Below are 25,173 nucleotides of genomic sequence, written 5' to 3'. Positions count from 1 at the left end.
GAAGGGGCAAATTAAAGTTTTGGTACAGATGATTTATGCTTGTTATAGGTTGTGCTGGACCATCACCATTCTGGGCAGCTCTACAAGGCATTCAAGCTCATTTATAAATGTGCCGAATTGTGCAAAGTGTAATTTTTAGATGCAAATCTCCATGCTTTTTACCCACAATGCAGGGTTTTCCTTGGAACTTCAGCATGAAAGCAGCCACTTGCTCAGTCCTGTCGGTCACAGTTGTGCAATCCACACTCACCAGCACACCCTGGCCTTTCCACTCTGTTCCGCCTGGTGCACAGTATTTATAGAGACTTCAGCACTCTCCACCACGATCTAAATAGCACAAAAATACCGGCAAATAGGACTTGTTTAAGCGGGATAAACCCTGCTGATTTTTAATAGTAGCAAACCATGTAACGTTTCGGGGGCACACCCCTTCGTCCAGGATGTCTGACGTAGGGTCGTGCCCCTGAAACGTTACATGGCTTGCTACTATTAAAAATCAGCAGGGTTTATCCCGCTTAAACAAGTCCTGTTGTGCCGGTATTTTTGTGCTATTTGTCACAGTTGTGCACCAGCACAGCACCAATATGGATGCAAAAATAGTCAATCTTGCAAAAGTTGAGGCTGACACAATTTCACATAATTTGCTTTAGAATGGCATAGCTTCCAATGCACAGCCTTGACAACTTGGATGATAATGTCTATTGATGACACCAACTAGTGGAACCCTGGAACCACCACCACGTTCAGGCTGTTGGTTATTCCAAGGTTCCATTGTGTCGGTGAGAGTATTGGGTACTATTTACAAGGGAAGGTTGGGCAGGCGCTGTGGGTTTCCTGGGAATCATCACATATAAATGTGCAGACACTCTTTATCAATCATGTCAATGCAAGGTCATTTTTGTGTACATTTTCATGCTGTATTTCCTGGTATTTATATAGTGCCTACACATTTTCTCAGCAATTTATAGAGATTATACATAATCCACATCAGTCCCTGCCCCAGGGAAGTTTACAATCTGGGATCCCTATCACATTCACACACGCTATATGGTCAATTTAGTCAGAAGCCAGTTAACCTGCCTGTATATTTTTGGAGTGTGTGGGAAACACGAGTGCCCTGAGGAAACCTTCACAGATATGGGGAGGACTTGCAGCCGAAGTGCCACCCATAGAGCCACCATGCTGGCTCACTGCTTTGCAGTTGAATCCCCGATCATATATAAACCTGACTGTGCTCTGTTACTCTCTTACATGAGCTACAACTAGGTTTGCCACTTTTTTACAGGGAAGATACTGAACAGGTCTACATGGAGGTGGGTTGTGATGTAAATTGGCAGGGTAGTGATGTAACAGGGAGGAGTTATGACATCAGTGGGTGGAGTTGGCCATCACATGTTGAATCGGGAAAGGATTTAATAAGTTTGTGGGAGCTATATGAAAATGGTGTAGATTGGAGGTGGGCTGAGGTCAGGTTGACTAGTTATCACAAGTTTACAAGCAAACATTGGTATGTGATTTTGTGTATCTTTGATTAAACTGAAAAGTTCTAGTCAGCTTGTTTATCACCAGGGCAATGTCTCACACAAGCCCCAGTCACGTGTGTGTGAAAGTGAATAAACCCAACACTGATGTACATACATTCCGATTATGCAGAGCACTAATTATCTGACACAGTGAGTTAATATTAGCAGAATACGCTTAACCAGCAGTACAGATTGTACAGTTCTATATACTTACAGAGGAGCTCAGAGGCTGTGAGGGCTTTCTGCTGCTTCATTATCTTGTAGTTCATCTCATGGTACTTAATGTCAATGTATACTAAATTATTCCTGAATGCAAATGTCAAAAAAAAGATGGCCAATTTAATAAGCTTAGTGGTAGACATTACAATTATAGCTCCGACATTAATGGTTTCAATAGGTCCAGTGTTTGAAAGTAGGCAATTAGTACAGACAGATTATTATTTAAAAAAAAGATCCACATAAGATAAAATATAAAATGCACTAAATGCAACATCTTTTTTTTTTTTTAACATATTGCTTGCTATATTTATATTAAAAATAATAAAAAATATAACACAGACACACTGGTTTATATATGCAGTGTATAAAAATATTCTAGCCTAGTACATTAAATTTAAATGTAATTTTGTATAGCAGCCAAAAATACAGACCTGATTGGCTACAGGACACTTTTAGAGTTGTGTGTTCCCACAGAGAGTATCTAGCACCAACCTCACTTGCTCTACAGATGGGTCTTGATCTTGAGGCAAGATTTGCACCAATATGATAATTAACCCCCAATACTTTGGATCTCTATATTTAAGTTTGCTAAAAAACCATTCAAACATTAAATAAAAATATTGTTTTGCCTCCAATAAGGATTAATTATATCTTAGTTGGGATCAAGTACAAAGCACTGTTTTATTACTACAAAGAAAAAAGAAATTATTTTTAAAAAATGAGATTTGCTTAAAATGGAGTCTATGGGAGATGGTCATCTTGTAATTCAGAGCTTTTTGGATAAGGGGTTTCCGGATAACGGATCCTATACCTGTATTATGTTCCGAGAAAACAATTTAGAATAAATGCAATGCTACCTCCATCTATAGTAAGTAGCCCAATAAATAACACAGTATATAAGCATTTGTGAGAGGTACAAGCAGTAAGAACAGTTTGGTGTATTTTCCTCCATGGTTAAAGAGGTGATACGTGTAGCACCAGGGAAAATGCCTGGTTTAGCAGCAGCTAATGCTGTTATTCATGCATGCGGATTAGGAAAAGTCGGATGGGCGAGTCCTGGAGTAAGTGGAGGTTTAAAAGCATAGGTCCTCCATTCCATACTCCAGTTTAGTATGTTGATTTGGCCAGCTGTAAGTAGCTGCCTTATTTGGCTGCAGGTGAGCAGCAAATAAAAGGGCTGTGGGAATACAGAGAGAAGAGAGAGTTGATTGGTGTTTAAGGTTGGGGACTCACTCTCAGAGCGGGGCACAGGGCAGGAAGGCTGTCTGCCTGTGTTAGGAACTTCCACAGGTGCTGGGGGTGCCACCTGCCACTGCAAGGAGCAGAGGGAGCGGTAACCAAGTGAGGAGCCACCCAAAGAAGTGCCAGGAGTCACTGAGTAAGGTCTCTCAGAGCAGGGCACAGGGCAGGAAGGTTGCCTGACTGCAGGGCTGCCATCAGAAATCACGGGGCCCCTCAGAACAGAATTTTCTGGGCCCCCTCCTCCCACGCCCCACACGCCTCCCCAATGGCCCCTCCCATCAGTACAAAGGACACAGAGACATTGGTAGCCAGGGCCCCCTAAAACACTGGTAGCCAGGGCCCCCCTAAAACGTTGTTAGCCAGGGTAGCGACCCCCCTAAAACATTGCTAGCCAGCCGAGGGCCCCCTAAAACATTGCTGGTCCTCCCCCAGCATCCTCATACTATGGCCCGCTCCCCGCTGCAGCATCCTCCAGTTGCCCCCTAGCATCCTCCACAAAATCCTCCAGCTCCCTCCCAGCATCCTCCAGCTTCCCCCAGCGCCCTCATCAGCATCCTCCAGCCCCCCTTACCATCCTCCAGCTTCCCCCAGCGTCCTTCCCAACATCCTCCAGCATCCTCCCCAGCATGCTCCAGCCCCACCTACCATCCTACCCCAGCATCCTCCAGCCCCACCTACCATCATCCAGTTTCCCCTCAACAACCTCCCCAACATCCTCCAGCATTCTCCCCAGCATGCTCCAGCCCCACCTACCATCCTACCCCAGCATCCTCCAGCCCCACCTACCATCATCCAGTTTCCCCCCAACGACCTCCCCAACATCCTCCAGCATCCTCCCCAGCATGCTCCAGCCCCACCTACCATCCTACCCCAGCATCCTCCAGCCCCACCTACCATCATCCAGTTTCCCCCCAGCGACCTCCCCAACATCCTCCAGCATCCTCCCCAGCATGCTCCAGCCCCACCTACCATCATCCAGTTTCCCCCCAACGACCTCCCCAACATCCTCCAGCATCCTCCCCAGCATGCTCCAGCCCCACCTACCATCCTACCCCAGCATCCTCCAGCCCCACCTACCATCATCCAGTTTCCCCCCAGCGACCTCCCCAACATCCTCCAGCATCCTCCCCAGCATGCTCCAGCCCCACCTACCATCATCCAGCTTCCCCTAGCATCCTCCAGCCCCCCTTACCATCCTCAAGCTTCCCCCAGCGTCGTCCCCAACATCCTCCAGCCCCCCCTAACATCCTCCTCCCTACCATCCTCCTGAGGCATCTCCTGAGGCATGTCCTGTGGCTCTCCCTGCTCTCCCCAGCACCCGCCTTCTACATCATCCGCCGCCGCCTCCTCCTCCGGCTGTATCCTCTTCTTATGCCCACCGGCTTGCCGCTGCAGTTTTTATAAGGTTGCGCCCGTGGTCAGCGGGTAATTCAATTGGCTGGGCCCCGTGTGTACTTGTGACGTCAGTACGCACGGGGCCCAGCCAATTGAATTACTCGCTGACCACCAATGACCCAAGGGCCCGTAATTCTTTAAAGGGGGCCCGTGCTTAAAAGCTGTGTCATGGCCGGGCCCCCTTTAAAGCAACAATCGGCCGGGCCCGGGACAACAGTCCCCCCTGTGCCCCCCTGATGGCGGCCCTGCCTGACTGTGTGAGGAACTCCCAGAGGGGCTGGGGGTGCTGCCTGCCACTGCAAGGAGCAGAGGGAGCCGCGACCACGTGTTTGAGTGCTGGAACGTTGAGGCTTGGTGAGAAGCCTATGTGTGCCAGAAGCTGGCGAGCTGGTATCCCAGGAGGGGAGAGACAGCAGGGCTAAGTGAGTAGCCCAGAGGGTTCATGAGTGCTGAGAGGAGTCAGCAAGGCTTAAGGAGAAGCCCGAGTGTGAGTTACTCTGGAAGGTGAGAGCCCTGAAGGAGGGACAAATCATAACCCTGACTGTTTATGAACTGTCTTATGTTGATGTTGGGAAGAATTGGCCCTAAATATCCTCTGCATGCCTGCCTACCATTGCTAATTCCCCCAAAACTTGCGAGTACAGGCAGTCAGCATGTCACACATTATACATTTCACGTATAATACCCACAACATACATAGCAGGATAAAAGTTTGCTTTAATAGCCTGTATTGCTCATTAGAACCAAAGTTTAACCAAAGTGTGCATCTAGTTGAAAATAGCATGGCTGGGTACGGCAAGGGAAGGGAGATGCTGCAAAGCCATTAGCACATAGGGACTATAGGAATTGTCTAAAGTTAGTGTTTATGTTTGCTTAAGGTCTGTAACTGCCATTCTTTATGGAACAGTTTGGGGGGCACGTGGAAGCTAACTGCCTACATTGTCAACAGCAGCAACTTCATAATCAGAAATCCCAGCCACTGTGTAACATTCCCGTGGTGCTGCTGGTGTTTAAGTCTCAGTAAAGCCTGGCAGGAGTCCCAGGGCTTAAACTCTCAGGGAAATACCAGCAGCATTAAAGCTTTCAGGAGTCCAGTAAGTTGCCTGCATGCAGTGACAGCGGGTACAAGCCATACACTGCCCGTCACTGCCCTTCACACGCAATATACAGTAAGCCAGTAAGCGAGGGTTTTGGCCTCCCCTAACCTTAATGAAGATCCACTTATGCTCAATTTTTGAGTTTCTCTAATGCTGAACTCTTAAATGCCGCTATTGATGAACTCTTATTGGCACTAATGCTGAACTGTGGAATGACACTATTGCTGAACTCTTGAATTTTACTCATGCTTAATAAAAGAAATTAATGGAAAAAATGTAAGGAGTATTCATTTGTGAATACTTATTTATTGACCCATCTGCCGGTGGAATAATGGCAATGTTTGTTCCTTTTTATGCATTTCCCTATGGATGTGTTGGCTAAAATGTTATTGTAATGTAGTCATCTTTTGAGACAGTCTTTCTTCATTATTATTATTTTTTAATTTTTAGAATTGATTATTGTTACAGTTGTAAAAAATTGGAATGTATTTATTTTAAGCCCTGACATTTTGCTTTATAGAGAACATTTACATTTTATTCACATTACAGTCTCACAGTTCATCTATCTAAACATTTTTTAGTCTTCACTTATACAATCCATTACTGATGTTTACTCTATGGATTACCTATTTTCTTATCTAGGAACTAAATGTAGAAATGGGCTTACCTTCCGCCAGGTACACGTCGCAATCAATAGTCTGCTCATTTTGCAGCTTGCAGCTGGCGTTCCCTCATACATGTGAATGATTATGCGCATACACACCTAGTGATGGAGCTATGTTTTTTGCTTTAAAGTATTTGATGGTCTAATAACCTGAGCTTCTGTGTTTGCATACAAAGCTATGAAATGAAGGCCACTTTACTATGATCTTGTGTTTCTGATCAATAAAAGGTAACAAAGCAAAAAACACATATTTACTTTATCTAATTTGTAGCTTTAGCTCTTAGCGGAGCCTTACCTCATATACAGGGCACTTTTGCTGAGCTTGGCAGAGAGAAACTGTGCAGCTTTGTCACTTGGAAATGTAGAGTAGGAAATTGTAGCAGGGAAATCTGTTTCTTCACAAGGAACGGGGCAGGTAGAATTGTACGTTCCCATTGAACACAATTCGGATTTTTCGATCGTATCTAAATAACAAGGAAACTAAGGGTAATGCAACTATGGTATGTATTGCTGCTTAAAAAACATCATTTATTAGAAAAAGCATTAAACATCTCTTAGATTGGTAGTGTTTGGTGAATTTTAATAGACAGAAAAATATTATATACTATTGAAATATTTTGGGAGCTAAAAGTAAAATGGTCCAGGCCATCCAATGAGGGACATTGCTCTGAGTAGCAAACACATAGGAATCATTTTATTAACTGAGGCAGGAGGGCAGGAAGCCCACGGGGTGTCACTCCTACCCACTGAGGTGCCACGTGCATAATAGTTTGTTAACACTCCTTTCCTGATTCTTACATATTTTGTCTGGATTGTTGTTCTCTCGTTTTTTGATGTTCTTTAAATTTATTTAGGACTTGGGTCTTGAGCCAACTGCACTGACAGATGGTTGCGATTCCTTATTACTCCCAAAGGCAAAAGTCAGCAAAATAGGTTACAGTTCACACTGGCACGTCGGCTTGTACCGTTCTACCCGGGACCCTGTACTCTGCTGGCACAGTCTGCATATTTCTTACCTACAATTTTGGCTGTGTAACAGTGATATAACACATGCCCATGCCCTTAAAAATAGTGGAAATAAAGAAATCCTATATATTTGAAATTCTAATTTGGAATCGTACTATTTAGCTTGAATAATTACGCAAAGAGTTCTAGTGAACTTTAGTTAATAAGCTAACCCTTTGCAATAGTAGTATACTACTGGCACATTAGCTGTGTCAATAAACACTATACAGTATATATATAATTTCTTTAAAGAGTGCATACACACCAGGAAAAATTTATACAAACTGATAAATACTGATACTTGATTCACTTACAAAGTGCACGAGAAACACAGTTATAAAGCTGCTGGAGATCACATTCTTTTCCATTACCTGTTGTAAAATGCATAAATATCCGATTACAATGGGAGAATATCACTATGTATAATATGAACCCTCTTACAAGTTGTTAAGAGGCTTCTTTAACCATTCAACAAATACATGGAACCAATCGTGGGTCCCTTTGTTAATAACCCTTTTAGTGTCATGGTTAGCTCTTTTCATTGGGCCCTGTAGATTCTATTTTGTAGAGCCTATTCTTCCTTCCCAATTCTTTAATTCTCTCTGCCCCATATTACTGAACCACAGAAAAACCAAACAAGCCAAACTCTTACTTAGCGACCTTAGTGATTATAACTGATAGCTTTAGATTCACTAACATGTGATGTAATAGAGAAGCTGCCGTTACCTGGAAGAAGGAATGGAATACATCCGCATTCATTCTGTATGTAATATGATTTGCATTCCTGCAAACATCCATAAGTGCTGTAAATTTCATGGTATTTCAGCTTCAATGAGGGATTGCATTCACCCCAAGGGTGCTCCTGGATAACTGTCTAACATTAATAAAATCAATAATATTAGAAGTGAATGGTTATTAAATATTGCTTTAAATACAAGAACATTTGCATGTAGTTACAGACACCATACATAAGGGCAACATGGGGGTTTAGAAAGGTACTGTAAAAGCATCAGGCAAATACTGTACATTTAAAGCAAAATTATAAATAGCATGAAAAGACAAAGTTATGATACATGTAAATGTTTAATTTCTGGTGATGGTATCTCTTTAAGCCTCTTACAGCCCAATCCACTGTGCTAAAGTCCACATGCAATAGAATAGACACAAGCACACTGACATTTAATTGGGGAATTACATCCCTCATAAATATATATATATATATATATATATCCAAAAAATGCAGCTCATCCCATGAATCAATCAAAACTAATTGGGTGCATGTAGGTGAGTGGTTTGTATTATATACTATACACATTACCCCAGCACTCCATTATATAGCTTCAAGAGAAAATTAAAAACCAATTTTGCACAGACTGAAGGAAAAATCTCTGCATTTTAGTGAAAAGAGACACGTTTAGTTACACGGTTTGTACAAAGTATGCATAAGCTGACGCGCCCCGTCAAGGCAGTGTCCTTGCATCAGTCCTAACCTAGCGAAAAGAGAGAATATATTTTCTTTGGGGGGAGAAAGATCATACCTGCTTTTCTCTCTATATGGCATGACCTATTCCAAAGAAACCATTTAGCGATTGAGCTTATAAACACCTTCTTAACTGCAAGGCTATCCTTAAAGGGGCGGGGTTGGGAGAGCAAGCATTCAATTAGGGAATAGCCACTTCCCCTTACCATACAAATATATACAAAAAATGCAGCTCATCCCATGAATCAATCAAAACTACAGTAATTGGGTGCACATAGGTGAGTGGCTTGTATTATATACTATACACATTACCCCAGCACTCCATTATCTAGCTTCAAAAGAAAATTAAAAACCAATTTTTGCAGTTAAGAAGGTGTTTATAAGCTCAATCGCTGAATGGTTTCTTTATTATATTAGCTATTATAAAGCTACCTCATTTAAACCCTTGCCTCTATTCTACTGCATAAGGATTTTTATTACCCCAGGTAAGGAAAGTTCTACTAGCAATATGCTTTGATACAGCAAATATACTGAATATTGGCAGTGTTTTAAATGCCTTCCTCAACAGCAATTTTAAGCTCTAGAAATTGTTTATATTAAAATAATTCCTATTTTTTTCTACAAGCGGCTCTTTACATCAGTTTTGGTTGAAACCCTTTTAATGGGCAGTTTTATTAGTGAGCATATTACAAAGTTAAAGTAATTCTCTGAAGATGATATTTATACCTTTATGTCCTGCTAAGCTCCTGTAGAGGTAGATTTATTATGTCTTCAAAGCTTTGTACATTAAGTATGCAAACTTAATTGGCAACATGTGCACAAATGAATATGGGTTTGTAGGATTCCGACATCTTTGAAGATACATATTGTTAGAAAAGTCTGGCTTATTATCTCGCAAATATTTATCAGACTGAAAAATAGGAAGTTTGCTGTAAAATGTGCATTTTTGTTTGCAAGACATTAAAAAAATAATCACCTTGAACCGGCGCATTGAAACGTGAGCGTGCATCCCTGCTGGGCTGTGTAGCCCAAGGCCATCAAATCTCGGCGGTACCAGGGGTGAATGTAGGACAAATGAGATTCCAGCATCAACAAAACCCAGGGAAGGCTCATCAGTGAATTCTGTCTGATTGGAAGAACACATAGAGCAGATTTGCAAGTAGGACAAAAGTTTAAATAAATGTAAGCCTTGCTGTCCTGCATCAGTTTTGATAATAACTAACTGCCCTTTTTCTGAATATGTTGGTACTGTATATAGCATATATGATAAAGATATACATGCATGGGTTGTACACAATGTCGCAGTGTTATTAAAGGAAAGGAATTTATCCATCCAAATATGGGATATAGAGTCCAGTTACGGGGGCACTATACCTGTACCTCAAAATATGTGATTTATGCTTTGACTTGCCCATGTGGGCTCATCTATATAAGTGAGACAACCCTAATGGTCAAGTCACGCATCTCTCAACATAAATCCTCCATCTGCCTAGGAAATAGTAAATTACCACTTTCAAAGCATTTTTTATAGAAGGCCATAATGCAGACCAATTGAAATGTATGGTCTTGGAAGGAATTCACCGTTCAAATAGGGAGGAAATCGTGAATTCAAGTTAAAGGAGAGAGAGGTGTAGTAGATACATAAATTAAAATCATTACCAAGAGGATTGAATAGAGACTACGATTTGTATTTATTCTTATGAGCTACAGTATATGGCTTATTTTGCTCATTCTAAATGTCCATGTGTTTAGGATTTTTTTTTATTTAATAGGAAGTACAATGGATTTTGTATGTATATCTGTTACTTAGTTACCATGATGGTGTCACTTCCTGTACTAGCCTTTTTAAATGTTTGGAATTGACCTTTAGCATTTGATTGTCTTGTTAAGCTTGAAAAAGCGCACATCGTATACCCGAAATGTCGCTAGAGTTTGCATGCTGAAAAGTCACAGCATTTTGTACTTTGCTATGCTGGAGCGAAATGTTCTTGTATGTACAGTACATATCATTTGTTTTTCTTTTTTTAAACTTGTAAAGGTATGGGACCTGTTATCCAGAATGCTCGGGACCTGGGGTTTTCTGGATAAGGGATCTTTCTGTAATTTAGATCTCCATAACTTAAGTCTGCTAAAATAATTTAAATATTGAATAAACCCAATAGGCTTGTTTTGCCCCCAATAAGGATTAATTATATCTTAGTTGGGATCAATTACAGGTACTGTTTTATTATTACAGAGAAAAAGGAAATCATTTTTAAAAATTAGAATTATTTGCTTATAATGGAGTCTATGGGAGATGGCCTTCCCGTAATCCAGAACTTTCAGGATAATGGGTTTCCGGATAAGGGATCCCATACCTGTAAAATGTTATATGAAGCAGTGCAACAATTTTCCATGATGCTTACAACTGTAAAGCATTTGACTGGCTCTTTCATATGATCAAAATAACACAATAAAGAATTCTAAGTTAAAAAATATATTGTTGTTTCATTCCAAGTCATTATAAAGGAATAGAATTTGGCCGGGTACCTGTTTTATATCAAACAGCACACTAAGTCCTCTTCCAGCAGTTGTGATCCTTTTGTTCATTGAAACTGTATTGTAATTAAAGGTATAACAGTTTCCATATTCTGTGAAAATGTGTTCAAAATCCTTAAAAAAACAGTAATAATAATAAAGTTTGATTGCAAATAAAAACAACAGATGAAAAGATTTTCAATAGATTTCCCATTAAACATAACAACTGATGAAGTTATAACATCTAGGTTTCTTCTACAGAAAGTCCAAATGGTTGGAATGGCAGAAAGTAAATAGGAGCTGTGACTCCCAACACGTACCATTGTATTTATTAGAAAACAAATGCAGCTTTGACTCCTAGCTCTATCTCTTCAGTAGATAAAATGATCAGTGTGCTCTTGTTGCTGGCTGAAATCAAAATAAGCTTGTGTAGCTATCTCTAGCCATATCTCAGGGGCTTGCCTGCCAAACCAACCCTGCTCAAAATGTGGGGGGATCATTCACAATAGCAAGCACAGTTATGGGTGCTAAGTTGGCCGTAGAAGGTTGCTTGATAAATAGTATTTAATAAAGATACTAGGGTAAACATTTGCTACTTGCACTTTAGTACAGTTGTGCTTTGTGCTTCTGGCGCTGCTGCCTTGGAGCTACCGCCACCTCCAAACCAGGCTCCAGGGTTCCCACAGTGGTTTGGGCCAATCACCACAGCACAGTTGTGCTAAAAGAATAGGGTGCACACGTCACTCTCAAGCTGAGCACCAGAAATTACACCCACGGGAACATTTTAGGGCAATTGTTTATGCTGAAATTAATCAACTGTGACTCAACGGCCACAGATGCCTCAATTACACTGGAATCATGGGAAAAAAACACTGAATTTCTGGTTAAAAAAAAACAAAAACACGTTGACTGAATTTGAAATTGCATTAACCCACTGCACTTGCAGACATTAATGACCCCTGGTATTTTTCTCATGCTTAAAACTACATTACCTAAGGGGGGGGGGGCAATTCTACATATTTAAAGCAGTTTTAATGCAAAGTTGCTCTTAGTGTTCATCCAAGCCCTTTTTCAATTTCCATAAATCATTTTTGTTAGATTTCAAGATATTAGCAATTTTTATTCTGTTAATATAATGATATTGAAACCACAGTGCCACCTGCTGGTTAGTTCTGTTGACTGCTCTATTGTCAGGAAAAAATTTCAGAAGAAGAGGATCTCTTCTCTGTTTAGGTAAAAAACACAGCTGGATTTTTCTAAGCAGAACAACTTCTCAAAATTGTTCATGACTATAGTACAGCTAGCAGTTCTGCCCAGCAGCTTATATTAATAAATATGCCCCAATGATGCAATTACAGTAAGTGATCCATGTGCATTGTTCGATTATGAATTTAAAGGAGACATATTCTATAAAAATTAAGAATGTACCAGTGAATTATACTCCTCTAGATATAGAAGGATTATGCTTAAAAAGTTGTGTTTCTAACTGTTTTATTGAGAAATTCCACAAAAACCCCACTAGCCCCGCCCATCTGTTCCACTTCCTGCTGGCTGAATTCTCTGGATGTGCAGGGGAGCCGCCGGCTCTCAGTACACTGCACTGTAGGATAGAAACCAATCAGCAGCTAGGCTGACCTGATAGGGAACTGAAGCCTGTCTTTGCTTGTGTGAGTGCAGGGCTGTGATTGGCTCTCCCCCTCCTTCTGTGCTTCTGGCAGGGACCGTTAGGACACGCCCACTCTTCATTTCACACTGGAGGGAGAAGTGATAGGATCTATAGGGAGCTCCAATAAAGGGGCCATTGTTACAGAGAGGATTATATTATTATACAGAGAGCTCTGTATATTATTCATAATTTCCTACAAAATTAGGGTTTTTCCCATTTATCCAATATGTCTCCTTTAATAATCATAATTAAAGCAACACGCATCACATTTTAAACATAAAATATTTTCTGAACATAACTTTGAGATAGTTTATGGCCTCACTACACTGGATGTTTAGCAGCACTTACAAGTACACAGTACCTCTGGATAACATGGATAGCCAAAAAAGCTGCATTTCAGTAGTGTACTATTGTTGAGATAAAAGCCATAGTTTTTAGTAAACTCTTTAATGCTGAAGTTTTTGTTGAGTTTCAAAAAATCCGTGACTTCCTGCATTTCACCGGGATCACTGGCAATGCTGGTAAAGTGAAGAACAGCAGACACAATATTCCACAAGAAAAATGCGATACTGAGATTGTTCACAGCTTTGGTCTGGAACCTACAAATGAACGGAAAAGGACATAATGCACTTTAACTGATAAGCAAGTGAATGGTTTGTCACACTCATTTGTATGCAACCCATAACGGCACTTTCATAGCCTGTTTAATGCCATCTCTAGCCCCAAGTCATTCCAGATTTATCCGCCAAACAATACAAATAAGCTGTCAGTACAAGCTGCCTAGTTATCCAAAACACAAAGAGGGTTATTTATTAATGATTGTATTTTCTTTTTCCATGATGCTTTTGCATGCTAAATATCAAATAAAATTTGAATAATTAAAAACACACAAAATATTGATATTTATCAAGCAAAAAAAATTTGAAAAAGGTGAATGTAAAAATTCAGCATCTAAGAGCTTGGGAGGTTGTGTAGAAGTCAATGGGAGCTGGCCTAAGCAAAATTTCACATTCAGGGTATTCGACTTTTTTCATGGTTTTATTAAACTGCGTTTTTTGTTCAGATTTTTTAAATAAATAAGGTGGTTATTAAGTAGAAAAAAATATGAAAATGAAACAAATATGAATTTTAATAAAAAGAGTTTAATGGGCTTATTTATCAGTTTTCGAATTTGTGAATTTGAGAGTTTTTCTACTTCGAATATACTCGCATTTTAAAAAAATTAAAAATGAATGGTTGCTTATTTATTAAAAAATCAGAATACGGAAGACTCAAACACCTTGAAATTTACAAACTCAAAAAACTCAAAATCTTAAATTGAAAAAATGCCTTGATTTTGCCTAGCCATTGACTTCTACATGAACTGGCTTTTAGATACCAAAGGTTTACATTCAAGTTTTTGGATTTTTTCGCACTTAATATAAATTGAAACATTCGTGTTTTTGAGCCATATTTTCAATACTGAGATTTTTGGCTCAAAACATGTAAAATGGTGGAAAGAATTTGAATTCGAATGTTGATAAATCACCCTCTCCAATTTAGTTCATAGAGAAAAGCATATCTCATGATTGGTTTCATGAAAACTAATCTATGGGGAAAGCTGGAATTACATTTTACCCAAAATCTGATTCACTGGTAAAAGCACAACAGCCAGTATATGAGTGCCCAGGGCACTGCTTCCATTCCATAGTGATACCTAGGTATGGAATTCATTACTCAGAAACCCATTATCCAGAAAGCTTTGAGGTATGAGGACACCTATTCCCTTGGTCTCCTTCATGACTCAGGTATGAAAAGAGATTAAATAATTTTCTCAGAAGATCAGAGGGTCATTGGGCAATTAGTTGTAGCTATAGGGTAGAACACAGTAAGCATTTTAAATGAAGAGGAAAGAACTCTGCAAGTTAGATGGAGCATTAACTAGATCACAGAATAAAAAGTGCATTGAGGCAAAACTTATGAGTCTCAGTAATCATTCTAAGCAACAGCAGGTGCCAAGGCACACAAGCACAATAAGACAGAGCAGACAGCTTACTAGCAATAACATATAATAAATGCAGAAGGAATTTTTAGTCTGTAGACTGGATTGAATGGAGGGTACTTTGGCTTGGTTGAGTTCAATATTTTAAGCTGGTGACATGATTATACCATATAGAATTTGTTTTTGTAGCAAATTTTAAAAAAGGTTTACCAACTCTGAAAAAATACATTAAAGTCATTGAAATAGCATGAAATTATGGAATTTTTTTTTTCATTTCATCAATACAGACAAAACAATTTTCAATGTTGCAGAAAATTCTACTTCCCATTCCAAGACTAAAGCACAAAAAGTGGTTTCTTGGAAACTTCCAGCCTGCCAGCATAGGGCACGGAAATAGAAAAGAATAAGTAACTGCAATAAACAATACGATTAAATCATAGGACTTCTCCTACCTGTTTAAATTACAGAAGGTTATGGCGGGGAAGTCAATGTTTTCCACATACTGAACATTTACCGAAGTGGTTGTTGGCCAGCTAAAATAATTGATGACCCGAGTGCAGACCTGCCAGCAGGCCATGATGATAAACACAGAAACCACAGACGTCCATATGGCTGTACGGAATTTGCTGTTCTTTCCTGAGCCTCCATTCTCTACAAGATTATGAACTCCATGAAATGAGGTGGAAGTTGCAAAGCCGTGGTTGTATTTCTTTCTTTCTTCCAGTGATGGGACAGAATGTTTTCTCAAGTACAAGAGGACTTTACTCCAGTAACCTGTAATGAGAGAAGTAAATAAAATAATTGGCATATTTTTCTATGTCATACTCTTCCATTTTGCATATAGGAAATGCAGACAGCTTTTCAATTTCATGTCACTGAATAGCGTGCCTACAACTGGCATTCCCTGCAGACTTGCCGTACAGTCTTGGTAGGATCTGTGCTGTTGCTTTCTTTAGCAGAGGCAGAAGAACCTTTTGTCAGAAGAAGGCAATACATATTACCCTCCAGGCAGGCTTGGCTAAGGTAGAAAAAAAATTGAAGTTCATACTTGGACAAGGCATATCTTGCACAAACAATCTCTAAAAGGATGTCTCTGTGATTTTATAATTTATAAGTATCTGGAAATATAAGGTTCTTCATTTAATTAAATGCATAAGGGAGTTACCCAAAATTGAACTTGTATCCCAAAACAGAATCCTATTCAATGAAAGCACTTTTTTTGCAACCTTGATTACGGGATCTTCTCAATCATCTCCTCCAACTTGACCTCCAGACTCAAAAGCCAAATTAGGATACTAAGCACAGCATTAATAAGAACTATATAATAGACTACAGCACATCTAAAGTCTACTAAGATAAAAGCAGGCAACTATTCCTGTGGCATCTATTGCACTTCTTGGTGTAAAGGAAGCAACCAGACCCCCCTAAGAGAATCATACCATAATACCAGACAGCCTTAAATTACTTTTTTGTGATATAACCTAAAATAATGTACTTAGCATAACAGCATAGAACAAGTACAAAAAAGAACATGGCAGAGAACACAACTTCAATAAAAGTGGAAACATTAAACCACCCATGACTATACAACTGCAACCTATAAAGAGAAATAAACATAATATTATTAGATTATTAGAAGGACTATTTCCATCCATGGTTTCTATCCCTGGTCATAGACGTACCGCTTTTAGGAGTGCTGCATTTGTCTTCATGTTCCATGGCGGTAGAACCTCAGGATATAAAGGCTGAATGCAGTTTGTTCAGGCAGATATTTTATGGAACATCCAGTGGGTGGAGATAATAATGCTCCCTATGTTGCACAGTAATCAACCTTCCTGTGTTGCTACTCTAATGAAAGAATTGCATTCCATACCTGTTATTTCATTCCAAATGGAATCTTAATGTAAGGTCAATATACAGTACTTAAAGCATTCACTGTAATAGGTAGGTTGTTAGGAAAGCATCACTGCCTGGTCATATTTATGACAGCTTATTGTTTGAGAACAAAAGACAATGAAACATAAGAGCAAACAAACACTGATTTTAACTTACAGTTGGGTTAATGATAAAGAATTACACTCATTTTTCCAGTTTCTTTCTACAAAAATAATCTCCTAGAGAAGGGTATAAAGAAAAACAGGTTTATGTCTTAATGTTATAGTTTTTTTTTCAGTACAGGTATGAGACCTGTTTTCCAGAATGCTTGGGACCTAGGGCTTTCCAGAAAAGGGATCTTTCTGTAATTTGGATCTCTATACTTTAAGGTGCACATTTACTAATCCCCGAATCTGAATCCCGAATGGGAAAAAACGGATTGGAAACAAAAATTTTGCGATTTTTCCCTCGCCGTCATGATTGTTTCGTATTTGTCACGACTTTTTTCGGCGCCGTCACGACTTTATCGTATTTTGCGCGATTATTTTGTCGCCGTCACGATTTTTCCGTATTGTGCTATAGTAAACGGCGGAAAAACCAATCCGAATGTTTCGCGCCCGTCGAAAAAAAATCGCAAAAATACCGATCATTATGAAAAAAATGCATTCGGACGTTCGTGGATTAGTAAATGTGCCCCTAAGTGTACTAATAAATCATCACAATTGAGTCTATAGGAGATTCCCATTATTCAGATCTTTCTGGATAATGGGTTTCCAGATAATGGATCCCATAACTGTAATTTTTTAATAATATATATGGCATTTCTTACTTAGAAGGGCTCATTTAAGAACAAGAGGCAAGTGCTAGAATTTGTACAAAAGTGCAGATATGTGATGCCAGTCAAAAGGTACTTGCATCCATCATTCTCCTCAACTGAGCTGAAAGTGACACTTTTTGAACACACATGCAGTGAGATAGTGTGCTGCAACTTATGTACTTGATACCAATTAGCATCCGTCGAAAACACACAGATTACATTACTATTAGTACAAAGATCTGTGTGCCTTGCTTTGATAATATATTCATATACATATATATATAGATATATATATACTTACATACAGTATACATATGTTTCTTGTTGAAGTGAAGTTGAGGTTATTTTGAGCACACAGGCAGTTCATTCGAGGCAAATCGATGCATATTAGCTTAGATTTAGTAAAGTGCAAGATTGTCTTTTTGTACAGCTCTTGGCTCCTGTGGGTATTATATATGGCTAATAATAGCCTTGTGGTCTTGTAATATTTATACTGAAATGGGTAATTTCAAAGTTACATACAGTATATAAAGGCACTGAAGATCTTACCTCTTTCATACTCTTACTCTTTTAATAAAGTCTTGTATCCCAGACTGGTCTGGATTCTTCTATGACTATAATTAAAGGGGCAGTATAAACACATTTGTAACATTAGTTCAATAAATAGGGCTTGTGCTGATCAAACTTTTTGCCTGTTTTAATGAGGAATTTTGTCTGTTTTAATTAGGAAGCATCTTTGTCACTACATAGGGCAAAATTTGAAAGTAAAAGCAAACCATCAGGCCAATGAGAAGCCCTCTGTATAATGAGCTTCTCTATGCCTAATCCTTTGAACAAACATGCTGTGAGATAAAGTGTGCTGCAACTTACTGTGTGTACCTGATAGCAATTTGCATCCGTATTGGTACATCACATGCAAGTTAGGGTGAATACCAAAAGAGGAAGGGAGTTTGTTTGTTTGTTACACAGGGTTTTCAGTGGCTGATTTGTTTGCTGGTAGGGATCACAAAGAAGAATGTGATTTCACTTTCAGCTTTAGTATTTGTCCTGTAAGGTGCAAAAAAACCCCAAAGAACATGTATATTTGAGCCAATAGGAGTTAAGTTTGCTGCTAGCACTAAGCATAACATCATATAAAGCAGTAAAAAAGCAACTGTCGAGGGCGACCAAACTGCTCTGTGGGACATCAGCCTTAAGGTTAGTAAAAGTGGACGAAGCCACCAACAGCCAATCAGATTTCATTCACTGAATTGCATTGTTTTACATTTAAAACACTCCCATTCTCAAACTATTTATTCCAGGGTTCCTAACCTTTGCAATCAGACACTGGGTGACTATGTTTCAAGTTTAGAAAAGTGGGTGGAGCTGAAAACAGCCAATCAGATTTCACCTAACTTTGCCACCAGGTAACTGCGGTTTGAAAATGTGGGTGGAGCCACAAACAGCCAATCAGACAATTTCACTTGAAAACTAGTCGCCCGCGATAGATCTCTGCTATTGCAGGCGACTGCTCCAAAATGCCTTTCAACTGCCAACAATAGGAGTCACCGGCGGAAAGCCCTTCCCATTCTTCGGTATTCTGAAGATGTGTGGTTTCCTCCTGCAGGCAACTTTGTGCAACTTCCAGGGTCCCCAAACTTTACAGTTTGTCACTGGTTGACTACAGATTTAGGTTAGAAAAAGTGGGTGGAGCCACCAACAGTCAATCAGATTTCACCCCTTGAATATTATTGATTTAAATATTAAATGCTGCCATTCTCACACTATTTACACCAGGGTTCCCACCTTTGCACAGTGATTGTCACTAGGCGACTAATATTCAAGCTTGGAAAAAAGTATGCAGTGCCACCAACAGCCAATCAGATTTCATTCAGCGACTTCACATTTTTTTTCAAACAAACATGAAGTTTGTTCTTAAACTTCCATTTCTAGCTTAGATAAATCAGGGCTTTACATATAAGCTGTTTCATGCAATATACTTTATAGAGACCTACACTGTTTGAGGTTATAGTGTTCCCTTAAAGGAAAGAATTAACAAAAGAACTTTAGGCACTCCCTAGAGAATTCTATCATGGGTTATAATATTTGTAGAATGTACTTCACTCTATAGGTATAAAATAAGGGCTAACTAAAACTTCCAAAATCAGCAGAGAGGCCAATGCCACCCACGCATTAGTGTTTGCTCATGCAGGGCTGTGTATTCAGTAAGTGCAGCCATGGCACGTGTGTAGCAGTGATAGAGCTCTGTTTCCTCTTCTCAGTGTTAGTGATTTAAAGTGTAAATATAAATATTGATAATGCTAGGAAGGACAAAGTCTGATGCAATGGGGACCCAACTCACCAATCCCTGTGCACTGCAAGTGGGAGGAATAAAGTTCAATGACTTTCAAGCTGTTGTGACCTGATGGGATGGTGGTGTTAAAATGAGGTTCTATTTTTTTTCTCTCAAAGACACGTGCATGGGATATTCTTCAGAAAAAAGATTTTTTTAGCTACAATTTTGTTATTAATATGTATTGCAGCTGCCATAGTGTTTTCTATAAGATATAGGGAAATCGTTGCTGGGCTGCTCCAATTAATGTCTGCAAGACTAAAACCGGTAAAATGTTTTTTTTTAAAATCCAAATTCTGCTACCTTAATAGTGAACTGCACTGCTGTAAGTGTATGGCTTGTGCAGGCCCTACTGCTATACTCTACTCACTTTATTTCTGTTAAAATAACAGTGCAACATAACGTACTGTAGGTCAGTCACCCAAGCACTGAACTTGCTGCCTCCAGTAGTAATGCATCTTCTTTTGAGTAGTGGCAATGAAATAATAAAAACAGTTGAAACCATACAAATGAATATTGCTAAAAGGTTCAGCATCCCTATAAGTTGTGCATGGGGGGTCACCATCTTCGAATGCTCAGGGCAGTTGTTGAAGCTTAGGGGCTGTCCAAAATCAGCAATCATAGAAGCTGATGCTTCACTCCTAAATAATGATGCAAATTGCACTCGTTTCTGAGCTGCCATATTATGCAAAGCTGAAGTAATTACAAATCAGACCTGTACTGTAACATTTATTTTCTATATACACAGTATATTGCAAGTTGGTCCCTATGTAACTGACAGCAGCACAGGGGATGCACAGACAGTCTGCAGGAAAGAGGATGGGGAGCTAGGGGAAGATGGGGAGCATTTTTGGATTCCCGTACCTTCTCTGCTAAAGGGCTTTGGTTGCCTTGGGCTGTTACAGATAATACCTTAATAGGTAGCTGGATATTGTCACCTCTACCTCCCCAAAGGAAGTAAGTATGGGATAGTGGGGTTCTGTGTACGTGTTGTATCTTGGTTTTATATGCCACCCCACAGCTGTTACATTTCTTGTTTCCATAAATTACAACAGATGAAGATATAGAAATGGAATTCTATGTGAACCTCAGCAAAAGGAATATGTATTGATAATAACATGGTGCTGCTACTGAATAGCACTATACGCTCCTGAGGCCAATGTTGCACTTACTCTTGTGTAATCGCATCTGTAGCTGTGATTGTAATTGAGCCCTCTGGTATTTACACCTGTCTATCCTGCCTGCTGCACAGCTGGGCATGAGTTTAACCCTTTCACTGCCAGCCGTTTTGAACAAAGTGGAACTTCTACTGCCAGACAGTTTTTGAACATTTTGCACTGTTTGACTTTAGGGGCTTTTCCTCGGGGGGACTTTTAGTTTACCCAGGAAAACTATATATCGTTTTTTTCGGGACATCCTAAGCTTTCAAAATATGGTGAAATTTTTGTGTAATTCCAATTCTGTAACAAGATATAGGCTTCTAAATGTCTAAAAAATTTGTAAAAAAAATATTTTCCATAATATAAACACATACACCAGAAACAAAAATTATTTTATGCACTAAAATACACCTGATTTGGAAAGTCCCATGTCTCCTGAACGTGCCAATACCAAATATATATAGTTTTATGGAGATTTCTCACTTGTGTAGGTCAAAAACTCCCAGCAGTACACTACCAAATTTCCAAAGCACTGCTCCAGAAAGCTGCATACTTTAGATTTCAAGGACAAAAATTCCACTAACAGAAGGTTTATCCCATAAAATTGTACATTTTTGGAAAGAACAGATTCTGGGGAATCCAGAATAGGCACAACTGTCTGTCTACTCCAAACTATCAAGTCGCAATGCTTTCCTAAAGTTATTGGTTTTTATCAAAACTTGTGATTTTTTTTAAAAATCGCTTCAAAGCTTCCAGTCTATAGTATCTTATCCCCTACAGGTCATAAAGTAACCAAATAAAACACCCTAAATATGAACGCCAGGGGTCCACTGAACAGTTTGATGCCCAATATGTATAGGTTTACTTAAGTATGTGGCATGTAGGGGCCCCAATGTGAACATACCCCCATATGACCTATCATTTCTGTCATTTCAGCTTCTGCAAAATCAACACATTTACATCATTATATGTGGGATAATGCTACAAAAAAGTATGCTCACCCCAGAAAGCCATATATTTTTGGAAAGTACACATCCCCCCGAATCTAAAATGGGTACCCGTGTCTTTCTACTCCAAAGTACCAAGCCGCAAAGCATTTCTAAAGTTAGCAATTTTGATGACAATTCCAAAAATCCCCTCAAAGCTTCCATTTTGCAGCATCTTATCTCCCACATAGTGTTAGGTACCAAGGTAAAACACCCTAAATTTGAACGCCAGGGATCCACTGAATAGTTTGATGCCCAATTTGTTTAGGTTTACCTAAGTATGTGGCATGTAGGGGCTCCAATGTGAAAATACCCCATATGATCTGCCATTTCTGTCATTTCCGCTCCTGCAAAATCAATACATTTACATCATTTTGTGTGGGACAACGCTACAAAAAAAGTACGCTCACCCCAGAAAGCCATATATTTTTGGAAAGTACACATTCCCCCGAATCTAAAATGGGTACCCATGTCTTTCTACTCCAAAGTACCAAGTTGCAAAGCTTTCCTAAAGTTGCCAATTTTGATAATATTTCCAAAAATCCTCTCAAAGCTTCCAGTTTGCAGCATCTAATCTCCCATGTATCATTAGGTACCAAGATAAAACACCCTGAACTTGAACGCCAGGGGTCCACTGAACAGTATGATGCCCAATATGTTTAGGTTTACCTAAGTATGTGGCATGTAGGGGCCCCAATATGAACCTACCCCCATATGATCTGTCATTTCTGTCATTTCAGCTTCTGCAAAATCAACACATTTACATCATTATATGTGGGATAATGCTACAAAAAAGTACGCTCACCCCAGAAAGTCATATATTTTTGGAAAGTACACATTCCCCGAACTCTAAAATGGGTACCCATGTATTTCTACTCCAAAGTACCAAGCCGCAAAGGTTTCCTAAGTTTGCCAATTTTATGACATTTCCAAAAATCACCTCAAAACTTCCAAAATGCAGCATCTTATTTTCTATAGGTGATCAGGTACCAATATAAATCACCCTAAATATGAACCCCAGAGGTCTACTGAACAGTTTGATGCCCATTGTACATAGGTCTATCAAAGCACATGGCACTTAGAGACCCCAAAATATACCTAGTGCACACTAATTTCATGGCTTACCTTTACCTAATTCATAAACACATGGCAGTTTTTATGTGGGATAGAAACTGCAGAAATGTAGGGTAACCCCTGAAAACCATATATTTTTGGAAAGTACACGTTCAGACAAATCCAACAAGGGTAAAGAGTCCTTTCTACACAAAAGTATCAATCTGCAAAGCTTTCCTAAAGCTAGTGGTTTCTATGACATTTCAGAAAATCGCCTAAAAATTTTGCAATTTGCCGCATTTATCTCACACAATTTCTTGCCTACAAAAGGAAAATCACCCCAACTAGGAACACCTAAGGTCTACTGAACAGTTTGATGCCCTATATGCATAGATTTACTAAACTATGCGGAGTACAGGGGCCCCCAAATAAAAATAGTGCATATTCATTTTCACGAATGACGCTCCGGCTCGTGCAGTTTTTGCACCCGGTATGTGTATTATGTGCCATAAGAACCCCTAACAGTACAGAAACCCTAGAAAACCATACATTTTCTGAAAGTACACATTCTGACAAAACAAAAATGGGTAAATACATCTTTCTACTGCAAACTACCAAACTACAAAGCTATGCTAAACAGAACGGTTTTTATGACATTTCTGAAAATCGTCACAAAGCTTGCATTTTACCTCATTATGTACCCCCACAATTTGTAACGTATAAACATAAAACACTCTAAATATGAATGCCAGGGGTCTACTGAACAGTTTGATGCCCTATATGCATAGATTTACTAAACTATGCGGAGTACAGGGGCACCCAAATGAAAATAGTGCATATGAGTTTTCACGAATGACGCTCCGGCTCGTGCAGTTTTTTGCACCCGGTGTGTGTATTATGTGCCATAAGAACCCCTAACAGTACAGAAACCCTAGAAAACCATACATTTTCTGAAAGTACACATTCTGACAAAACAAAAATGGGTAAATACATCTTTATACTGCAAACTACCAAACTACAAAGCTACGCTAAACAGAACGGTTTTTATGACATTTCTGAAAATCGTCACAAAGCTTGCATTTTACCTCATTATGTACCCCCACAATTTGTAACGTATAAACATAAAACACTCTAAATATGAATGCCAGGGGTCTACTGAACAGTTTGATGCCCTATATGCATAGATTTACTAAACTATGCGGAGTACAGGGGCACCCAAATGAAAATAGTGCATATGAGTTTTCACGAATGACGCTCCGGCTCGTGCAGTTTTTGCACCCGGTATGTGTATTATGTGCCATAAGAACCCCTAACAGTACAGAAACCCTAGAAAACCATACATTTTCTGAAAGTACACATTCTGACAAAACAAAAATGGGTAAATACATCTTTCTACTGCAAACTACCAAACTACAAAGCTATGCTAAACAGAACGGTTTTTATGACATTTCTGAAAATCGTCACAAAGCTTGCATTTTACCTCATTATGTACCTCCACAATTTGTAACGTATAAACATAAAACACTCTAAATATGAATGCCAGGGGTCTACTGAACAGTTTGATGCCCTATATGCATAGATTTACTAAACTATGCGGAGTACAGGGGCACCCAAATGAAAATAGTGCATATGAGTTTTCACGAATGACGCTCCGGCTTGTGCAGTTTTTGCACCCGGTGTGTGTATTATGTGCCATAAGAACCCCTAACAGTACAGAGACCCTAGAAAACCATACATTTTCTGAAAGTACACATTCTGACAAAACAAAAATGGGTAAATACATCTTTCTACTGCAAACTACCAAACTACAAAGCTATGCTAAACAGAACGGTTTTTATAACATTTCTGAAAATCGTCACAAAGCTTGCATTTTGCCCCATTATGTACCCCACATTTCATAACGTACCAACCTAAAACACCCTAAATATGAATGCCAGGGGTCTACTGAACAGTTTGATGCCCAATATGCATAGATTTACTAAACTATGTGGGGCACAGAGGAAGCCAAATTGAAATACAGCAGACAAAATGTCCATGTGCTAGACAAATAACAAAGAACAATATGAAATGCAGTAAAATCGCTAAAATCCCCCCCCAAAAAACTAAAATCAATGGGTTTTTTTTTTCCTAGTGATATCTGCAATAGAATCACAGTTTGAGT

General features: G+C 39.3%; 1 protein-coding gene across 4 annotated transcripts in view; it reads right to left on the bottom strand.

Moving 5' to 3' along the window:
- asic5 (acid sensing ion channel subunit family member 5) overlaps positions 1-25,173 on the bottom strand; it is a 68,434-nt gene that overhangs the window by 592 nt on the left and 42,669 nt on the right. For all 4 annotated transcript variants that reach the window (XM_018095900.2, XM_018095892.2, XM_018095894.2 and 1 more), the window contains 8 exons: positions 15,242-15,563; positions 13,170-13,407; positions 11,155-11,277; positions 9,602-9,751; positions 7,872-8,019; positions 7,460-7,516; positions 6,436-6,604; positions 1,738-1,829 (listed from right to left, as the gene is read on the bottom strand). In XM_018095900.2, coding sequence (XP_017951389.2) covers positions 1,738-1,829; positions 6,436-6,604; positions 7,460-7,516; positions 7,872-8,019; positions 9,602-9,751; positions 11,155-11,277; positions 13,170-13,407; positions 15,242-15,563 — 1,299 coding nt within the window. The remainder of the gene's footprint in view (positions 1-1,737; positions 1,830-6,435; positions 6,605-7,459; positions 7,517-7,871; positions 8,020-9,601; positions 9,752-11,154; positions 11,278-13,169; positions 13,408-15,241; positions 15,564-25,173) is intronic.

Source organism: Xenopus tropicalis, chromosome 1, assembly GCF_000004195.4.
Source record: "Xenopus tropicalis strain Nigerian chromosome 1, UCB_Xtro_10.0, whole genome shotgun sequence".
NCBI classification, from domain to species: Eukaryota; Metazoa; Chordata; class Amphibia; order Anura; family Pipidae; genus Xenopus; species Xenopus tropicalis.
Note: the sequence above shows the minus strand (reverse complement) of the source record. Positions and strands in the feature narration are given on the sequence as shown.